This window comes from Pollicipes pollicipes, unplaced genomic scaffold, assembly GCF_011947565.3.
Source record: "Pollicipes pollicipes isolate AB1234 unplaced genomic scaffold, Ppol_2.1 Scaffold_5724;HRSCAF=6776_pilon_pilon_pilon, whole genome shotgun sequence".
Taxonomy (NCBI): domain Eukaryota; kingdom Metazoa; phylum Arthropoda; class Thecostraca; order Pollicipedomorpha; family Pollicipedidae; genus Pollicipes; species Pollicipes pollicipes.
The window spans coordinates 8,390,411-8,400,243 of NW_023596746.1; the positions used below are offsets into that span (position 1 = coordinate 8,390,411).

General features: G+C 48.5%; 1 protein-coding gene and 1 long non-coding RNA gene across 2 annotated transcripts; both read right to left on the reverse strand.

The window, feature by feature from the left end:
- Positions 1-294: 294 nt before the first annotated feature.
- Positions 295-4,691, reverse strand: LOC119103655 (sideroflexin 2). The gene is made up of 2 exons (XM_037227269.1): positions 4,615-4,691; positions 295-2,125 (listed from the first exon to the last, which is right to left on the reverse strand). Exon 2 carries the CDS (start codon positions 1,993-1,995, stop codon positions 1,000-1,002), a length of 996 nt encoding a protein of 331 aa, XP_037083164.1. The 5' UTR covers positions 1,996-2,125; positions 4,615-4,691; the 3' UTR covers positions 295-999.
- Positions 4,692-7,772: 3,081 nt separating this feature from the next.
- LOC119103796 (uncharacterized) lies at positions 7,773-8,996 on the reverse strand. Its single transcript, XR_005094814.1, has 3 exons — positions 8,965-8,996; positions 8,287-8,399; positions 7,773-8,130 (listed from the first exon to the last, which is right to left on the reverse strand). It is a non-coding gene; the product is annotated as an uncharacterized LOC119103796 (long non-coding RNA).
- Between the last annotated feature and the right edge of the window lie 837 nt (positions 8,997-9,833).

Below are 9,833 nucleotides of genomic sequence, written 5' to 3' on the forward strand. Positions count from 1 at the left end.
TCGTTCTCCGAAACATGAGATGAGGAAGCTTTGCTCGCATGCCTGATCTCTTCATTTTGTAACACAGGCGTTGAGCGTGCCGAAACTGTTTTCAATCTAAGTAAAAATAAGGTTCCCCACCGCCTTACGAACCTCTTGTCTTTCTCCCAGTCAGGCATTGGCCACTGACGCTGTAACCGTTCCGCACTTTACCATGGCATGGTCGCTAAAAACGTATGGGTAGTGGTAGTGGAAGTGGTATTGACAATGCCTAGGTGGGCAGTGATATTGACAATGCAGGCATCAACGAAAACACGGGTCATTTCCTGCCCTTTTAAACTCGAATCAATATCGATGACTTCAGGACATGTCCCAATGCCAGCTGCGAGACCCTTGAAAAGGTTAAGCTTTTATGAACTGCGCCACACTACTACCAAAATTTTTCCTTCGCAATTACTCATAGCCGATCATGCAGAATCCTCCGCGCCAAGAAATCGATCTTTTTTATAAACTTGGTGCTTTCTTGCATGCACTGGTGCATCATTTGTGCTTTGCACCAACCCTAACAAAAACATCATTGCACTTTGTGTTCTGAGCTTTGAGCCTTGACTGAAGGGATTCTGTGCATTACTGCTTTGCACAACGTTCCCTTCAGGTGCAAATGATTCTCCAACCGGTTGAGTTGCCGATGGGGACGTACCTTGCATTTGATTGCACAAGTTTTCTGCTGTCACGTTTTAACATACTTTGGGGTCATCTCCGTCTCCTGGCGTTGCAAAACCACGCGTCTTTGAGTCCCACCGCTCGCACCATCCACGTCATTGGCGGACTGCCCCCTCCAACTGCACCCATCAGGTGACGCATCCGGCCGACTGCGCACATCGGATGACTCATACAGCCGACCGCACACATCAGATGACCCATACAGCCGACTGCATACATTGGATGACTCATACAGCCGACTGCAGCCGCCAGCGACCACCCACCGCCGCCAGGTGTGGCGGGCCGGGCCGGCAACGGCTACAGGCCCTTGTTGAACTGCACCGTGTCGGGCGGCGGCTGTGGCTGGTATCGCCGCACCAGCTCCTGCCAGACGGCCGGCTCCAGGCGGCGCACCGCGTCCGTGCCAATGACGCACGTCTGCGGGAACAGCGCGCACCCCACCGGCACCATGAACATCAGCACGGCGCCCGAGAGCGCGATCTGGGCGGGCGCGTGCAGCCGCGTCCGGCGCGCGTACCAGGCGACCCGGTCCAGCCGCGACATCAGCACCGGCAGCAGCAGCATGCTCGGCGAGACGATCACGTTCCGGCTGAGCGTCACCTGGGCGATGCCCTTGACGGCGGCGGCGCGCGACACGCACGCCTCCTCGCCCTTGGCGTCGAACGTGGGCACCCCGTGCAGCAGCTCGCCCTGACGCATCAGCGGGATGTTGACGCAATTGGCTGCGACCACGGCCACCAGCGGCACGAAGCGCTGCACGAAGGTGGAGGCGCGGCCGGCCAGCACGCGCTTCAGGCCCAGAGCCGTGCCGAGCGCGCAGGACGTGGCCGACACGTACGCCACACCCAGCTGCGTCGGCGTCAGCGGGCTCTTGGCGTTGCGGTTGGTGAAGTTAACGAAGGCGTTGAACGACTGGTTGGCCCACTGCCAGAAGACGACGGCGGTTGTGCTGCGGTAGAAGGTGATCATGCCGCCGATCAGCACCATGCCGCCGGGCACCTGGAAGGACATGCGACCCACCACGTTCTGCAGGTCGCCCGTGTCCGGGTGGAAGGCTGAGTCGCAGAGCGCCTTGGCGCGCCAAACCTGCTCATCGTCAGTGCCGGCCGGCTCGCGGCCTTCGCGGTACTGCTGCACGAGATCCCGCGCCGCCAGCAGCTCGTCTCGGCCGTGCAGCGCCAGCCACGGTGACGTGATGCTGAAGAAGTGGCGCAGCCGGCCGGCGAACGTCGACTGGTCCCAGCGCGGCCGGCTCAGGTCCAGCCGGCCGGCCTCGCGCGGCGTCTCCGACATGATGGCGGCGTGTCACGGCCGACGGTCTCAGCCCTATGCCAACAGCCTGGTAACGACTGCTCACTCTTACAGCTGGCTTAGCACCGTGTTACTTTCTCAGGTGTGGTGTGCTGCTGGACTGGGGACAGACCTGCCAAGGAACAGGCACCAGTCAGAGCACAGCCAGCCACATCCCACCACCTGTGCGTGAACTGGACAACACCACTCACTCTTAAGACAAACCATGCCCAGCACATGGGAGTATCTACAATACCCCACATGCACTCACCCTCTCCTGCCTGTATGTCTGGCATTCCACCATTTGCATGCCTTCAGCTGGACACAAAAGATCTTACTGACCAAGAAAGTACCTTGGGATTTAAGTGTGAGATTTCCTGTTAATAAAGAGCTTGAAATGTGATACCCTGGATGAAAATACAATGGCAAGGTCCGAAATGCAATGAAGGATTATTGGAGAGGCTCTCATATTCCATTCCATAACCACTGAAGGAAATGTTCCATATTTGCATGGGGCTTTGAACTGATATAGCCATACTGAAGACCATTCAGTGCAGTTCACAGCCCTGCTTTTCTTAAGACCCAAGAACCCTCTAGTTTCTGAGCTACCCACACACAAAGATGTGCAGACCATTTCATGCAGATTATTTCAAGGTGAGCTGGGCATCCATGATGCCATAATAACACCATTTAGATCCTGCCACTCTATTGACCAAGCAGCAACCAGTACCAAGAAAAATATAGTTGAGTCATTCATATCTGACTTCATAAGCCCAATTTCCAGATGGAATGGCCACCAAATAGCTATCAATAATATTTTAAAATGTATAACACTATCAATAACATGAGGATTAAATCTTCTATGTACAGAAACTGTGATGTCTAGGACAGTCTATTCCACTCAAAAACTATACTAATGGTTATAAATGAGCTTATTTCATCACATCTGATGCTTGCTGCAATATCTTTAACTGTGGAGGATTCTCTCTGAGGCAGCGTTCCACATTCATATCGGGTTTTCAACTGAAATAGCTGTCTTGAAGACCTTTTGAAGCTGTTCACAAACCCTGCCCTGAGCATCTTTGACTGCTAAACTGGGGTTTCAGCAAAAAATAACATAAAATAAAATAAAAATAAAACTAAAATACACCCTCACACTGTGGACTTTATGTATTGTCCTGACAGGGGTCATAAGAAATAAATCTGCTAGTTGTTGGGAGCATCATGCACTATATAGAACAAGCCTGAAGATGCATCTCAGAACAAGCCATAAAATGCAGAATAAATGTTCATTGACAAACTTGCATCTACTAGACTGTTAAAGACAAACATCAATATTTTAAGTAAAACTTGCAGGTAAAGTTGCTATTTCAAGCTCTTTCACAAGCATATTTTCATAGCACAGGGCACCTTAGGTTGAAGTGTCAAGTGTCATGGATCCACACTGCTGCTTCTATCACATCACAAAATCACAATGCCAGTATGATGCTTTTGCATGATTTAGAGAGTAGTCACCATGATGAGCCTAGTGTATATTTCTAAGCAAGACAAGTGTTATGGCATGCTGTGATGAGACAGAAAGGAGACTATGAATGGATGATATCTTGCATAATGGGAATATGCATGTGGTGTGAAGTGTACCACAACAGACCATACCAAGCAGTAAACATAACTCAAAATGAAAGAACATCAATACTATGCATTGCTACATATTGTCATATTATACAAACTGCATCTCAAAACTATATAACAGAATGCAAGTACTGATATGCATGTAGATAGTCACTAATGATGGTGCTCCATATTAATATGGAGATTGAACTGAAATGCCATTTTTAAGAGCTTTTGGTGCTCTTCACAATCCTGCCCTTCTTAATACCTACAACCCTCTAGTTTCTGAGCTACACACCCACAAAAATAGGGAAGGTACATCAGGGATAGCATTTCAAAGCGATCTTGCCATTTGTCATTACAATAGCATCACCCAAATCCTGCTATTCTGTAAGCTATGGGGTGACCCCAAAATAGTTGCCAGGGTTTAGACCTGGAATTAGTGAGCAGGATTTCCAGATTTTGTCTGCAGTAAGAAAAAAATAAAATCAGTTTTGGTTTTGGCCACAAGAGCATGCATAATCCCCACAGCAGGAGACAATGCAGCCCTGGCCCAACATCCTGGGGAAGGAGCTGGGGACAGAATCCAACTGCAAGTGCATCACCTCTATGATAATCAACTCACAGCAGCATCACATATTAATCCATCTGTTGGTTGGAGCTGAGTGAGCAACAGGCTTAAAGGCAAACTGCTCTTTATTGTCACCAAATGGTACATGGGGCTAAAAGACTGCGTTACAGGCATACAAACATTAAAAAATGTCTTCAGTATCTGCGGATACGGCTGTAGCATGCGTTTTGTACCACATTTGGTTGATTCAGAACGTTGCACAAATGTGCGAAGTGCAGGGCTTGCGCCGGTGCCATCCGTCCAGCTTCCATGTCATGCGAGTACTATTGCCTTGTCACTGCTGATAGAACAAAGTGGAAAAACGAGACGACAGTGTCAAATCGCTCAAATTTCCTCCCAGGATGACTGTCCGCCCAATCCTACTTCAGCACTCAACCTACCTGTCCCCTGAGCCACACAAAACGCATTCAACCCTGTAACACAGACGGCGGAGCGCGCCCGCGGAATCGAACCGCGAGGCCGTCAATGCGCCGAGAATGTCCCATACGGCATTTTCACGGCGTTATCAAGTTTAATCGATATTGCTTTTCAAATTTGTCGGTCACGTCCGCGGAACACCATGATTCCAATGTGATTTCATACACTGATGCAACCTATCAAGCAATGCCCACGTATTGGTTTGGTTTATCATGGTATGTTGTAAAGCATTGCTAATGGGTGTCAAACGTAAAGCTCGTTCAAGGTCATTTAAACACCCAATGGCCCCAAATTCTCTACACTTCCATGGATACACGTACAGTTTCGTAATGTATAAGCTAATACATTCGGACGTCCTGAATTTAATTGCGACATCTGCCACGTGTGCCCATTTGCATTCTGTACGGACCCTACCGTCCCGCACCCAGTTTTGGCTTAGGCTTTAATACACTGTGCAGTCACATTCCAAAGGCATGGAGAAAGTTGGCCTGTGACATAAAGACTGTCTTCTTTGATGCTGTCTCGTAGTGGCGTCGACATGGAGGGTGCAGCTGAGTAACTCGGCCCCCAACTTAAAATGATTTCCTCAAATGAGCGGTAACGTTACACATCGGGGGTAAACCATTTATGTTGGCGTTTTGTGTGTCCTTCACCGCCCCATAGCCACAAAGCATATATGCTTGTCATATAGGGCAGCGTTCTTACCAACACTAAAAGACCGCTTCCCACAATACAATGTGGTGTTGCTCCCACCGCCAGAGAGAAAGTGCAACTGCTAAGCGAGCAACTTGACGCACCTGGTGCTGTACGACGCGCAAAGGTTTGAGAGGTTGAACTGAAAAGCTCCGGAATATGGGAATAATGCAAGCCATTTATGATTAGCCCCATCTCGTCCCCCACAACGAAAAATACGTGCAGCGACCAAGGCTCCCATACCAGAGTGGGGGCCATATGGCGGCCTCTAGGGGCATCTTTACCCATCCAATCAGAGCGGGCACAAATCTGCAGTCCTCGCCTCTGGATCCGCCCCTGCATGACAAGTATGCTGCTTAAGTTAGAGACTTCCTTTATTGACATAAGAATTGAACATAAAAATCGCCTTCGTGAAAATGAAGTGGGCCAAGCCCGTTGAGAACAACATGGGGGGTCTAGGCTGTGGGCCCTCAGCTCAGCCCCCAATGACTTACACAAATTGATGCCCCTGACATGGGTGCTTCAATAAAAGGTGTGTGACGTGTTACAAGATTTAATCCGAACCTTTTCAATGGATGGAATTCATGGCATCAAAAGCTCAAGCTAAGCAGTGCTTGTTGTATCCGGCCTGATAACAACATCAGATAACGCGATTCCAGGTCGACTGCAGGACTCTGTGGTGAAAGCTTAGCGCGCCGCGATGCCCGGCATGGTCTATCTTATCCTCTGACGTCACATGACGTTAAGCGCGGCTTCTGCCACCAACCGCAGGCCACATCTGTCAAGGACTCCAACCTATCCCGTCACTGGTGGGTGGACCGGGAGGCAGGCGCTCCAACCAACTGAGCCATCGGGACGAAGCTGACCGAATGGCTTCGCCATTCATTTAGAGACTAGTGCCGATTTCGCTGAAAATGAGTCAGATGATCAGTTATGACAGGAGGACAACCATGTGATGTATATTAAGTAACATCACATGACCTTAACTGTCAACTTCAGAGTCAAATGGCAGGTAACTCCATACCATCCAACTTACCGACCAATATCGGATGTTTAAGCATCAGGATATTCATCAGTGCATTAACTTGCATCTGTCTTAACGTCCTAAACTCTTGACTTCACTCTTAAAAGTCAAATTTGTTTAAACATGGTAAGGAATTCCAGATCATTTGAGCCTTAATTTGACCTTGAAGTGTAAATTTGAGAGGTAAGGACTTCGTGAAAGCTGCTAGCTTATGAACTGAAGAAGATTTTGATGATACATAAATCCGAAATTGGCCGGTACCTATTGGGTAACATGGAGTTCCCCGTTATTTGGCTTTGAGGTGTGACCTTGCCAGATCAGTCTTTGTGGAACGCTAACCCACGTACTGACGAATATTTGGGTGCCTAAAAATGCGAAATTGGCTGGCAACTAAGGAGTGACATGGAGTTCTCCGTCATATACACCCATTTGACGTTGAAGAGTGGCCTTGAGAGGTTAGGACTCCTCGACAGACGCCAGTTCCCGTGGTGGCAAGCATTCTGGTGCCCAAAAATCTGAAATTGGTCGACCACTTCATGGCGAACTAGTCTTGGCCTTAAAAGACCAAGACTTTCTGATAGACGACAGGTTATGCGCTGAATGTGCTGCTAATGCTTAAGAATCCGATATCGGTCGGCAACTATTGGATGATGCGGAGTTCCCCGTCAGTTGACCTTGAAGGGTGACCTCAAAACGTCAGGACCTTATGGAGGACGCTAGTTCATACGCTGGCAAACCCAGAGATGTTTAAAAATCCGAAATCAGCCAGTAACTTTTGGTTGGTATCGAGTTCCCCGCCATTTGGCATTGAAAGTCACGCACTACTGCGAAATAGATGTCAGATTCGGATTCATTATTGTTGGGGCGTGCATTCCTCCACCATTTGTCAAGTGGCCGCCCTCGTCTATCGTATGTGGCGTGTATTCCTAACCGTAGTTGAGGTCATTCGATGCAGGCAAAATCTCATGGATCAATGGCCATGTCAGTACATACTGAAGCACGCCACCTAAAACATGTGCATATGCTTTTTAGGCCTCCTCTCTTTACCGCGTAACGCCCACCCTCTTAAGCGCACCAAGAAAGCTCCGCTGTTAAAAACCGGCAAATCGCGGAATTTAACAGCAAGGGATTTCCACACCGTGCCCTAACAAGCCAAAAAGGATACAAGCATGTATCTTGATGATAAAAGCTTCAATGCAAGGACAACCACAGCATCACACTCGCAGTGCATCCTGGCGATTCTTAGCGCCATGGACGAAGATTGTCAAAGGTTGTTCGTGAACATGTTGAGTGTTCGCCACCATCTTCTCGCACACTTCGTTTACCATGCATTCAACACTTGCTTCCCGTCTGCACTTCAAGGCTAGTAGCAAAACCAAAAACGTTCATTCTAGAAATATCCTTACTTTATTCATTCAGCTTCAGTGCGGAACTCAGAGCCGGTCCCTTCAGCACCTACGCTTACCTGAAATACCATGACCAAGTACCGGAATGCATCGGACACAAAACACCTTGACGAGCTCTACGGATATGTGAAAAAACGACCAAGTACCAGAATGCACTGGACACAAACCACTTCGACGAGCTCTACGGATATGTGGAAAAAGCTGTCAAGTACAAAACCGTGCACCAATAACTTGTTCATTTCTCAGCCGCGGACTGCCAGCGTCGATCCGCGTCAGGCGACTACTTCATCTGAAGCACATGGTGGGTCCACTCCACGCCGTCCTCCTCCAGCACACCCTCCGGAACGTGGGGGTCACTACAAAGTGAAACACAAATTACACGTGCAACAGATGTATATCACATAAAGGGTAACATTTCTATTGGATATCACATGGCGATACTGACCGTAGAACACATTTCGCAAATGGAGTGAGAGTTCTGGTTAAACGAGAAGATTTATCACATCGCTGACCTGATTTCCACGAAATCTTCTTCGTTGTACTTCGGAAAGAAGACGTCTGCGTCATACTCTTTTCTGATTTTTGTGAGATACAGCTTGTCCACAAGTTTCTTCTCAATGGCTTCCTGCGCAACGCAGAACAGTGTTGTGAAAACACTGATCAACATGAAGTTTGGTGGGGTATGGCATACGTGAAGGGGATGGCGAAAACAGAACGATGTGATTTTCCGCGGTACTCTATGTAGACTGAATAGCATTGGTATCTTTCGATAACCGTGCTTATTCACCATATGGACATTGGGAACGCTGGAACCCTTATCAAACCAAGGTGAGCACGAGATCCTTAAGAGCAATCATATGCTCTTCAAAAGCATCCACGAGGACAAAAATTTTCCCCTCATCCTCACCTCTCATTTTTCCACATTGACAAAGCCATCTCAAAGTGACGCGACGAAACAGTTTTGTGAAGGCTTAGCACACTACGGAGACTTCCGAGTTGGCATCTTACACAACAGAACCAATATGATCCACACGACACACCACATTTGTTTGAAGTGCATGCATCATAACAATACTGAGTCCATATCTCAATCATAAACCAATGGGGGCGATTGCGATAAGGAATGGTGGCATGATTATGCTGTTTCATCAAACAATATTCAGCTGAATCGTGTATTTAGGACTCCATACCTGATAAAGAGACGCGCCGCCGACTGCCAGATGGTCTCCACCTTGTCTGCCAGGGGAGGAGTCGACAAAAGCTCCTGCGCTTCTTGCAGACTGTGTACCACGTAAACATCCTTGCCCTCTGCAACACTGCACCACAGCATCGCATCACGCGAGGAAATAATGAAATGCATGGGTGAGGCGGCTATAAAAACCCATAGGAGCGACAACCGCAATACTGCTATCAATTTTTGCGTAGTAATCTTCCGTTCTACGCTGCTACAGAGCGCTATACGCTGGCTAAGTGGCAGAAGCTGTGGGACCAGGAAAGTTATAGTAACAGGCTGAAAACCACCAAGCCTCAGATAAGAAGCTGGGTGTCTCTAAGAAGCTTTCCGAATGGCTAAAACAGAGAAACCATTCTGACCCGCCAGCGCATGGTCATGCTTAACAGCACCCACAGGTTCGGAATGAACAACGCAGCGTATGTCCCCACACGCGAAAGACGCGGATGCATGTCGACGACAGGACGACAAGATTGCGCTCATATTCTACTACAAAAACAAAGGTCGCCCAGCTTATCATAAGAAATAGCCTCATGGCCAGAGCTGACCCACTGAAACGAACAAACGCAGTTTAACACTTTCGTTATGACAGAGGAGATTGCAGACTCACAACGCAATCAAACCACGTTGATGTCTCTACCACCACACTTTCAATGCGGCTGACGATGCACTCGGCTGACGGTGCTCCAAAAATGCACACGAGAAAAGAACACGGCTGGACCATCACCCAAGACGACCTCACCAGAAACACCAGCATCATAACACCATCAAAAAGGAGGAGGTTTTATGTTCTGCAGGCTGTCACGATCAAAACACCGTCACCGGAAC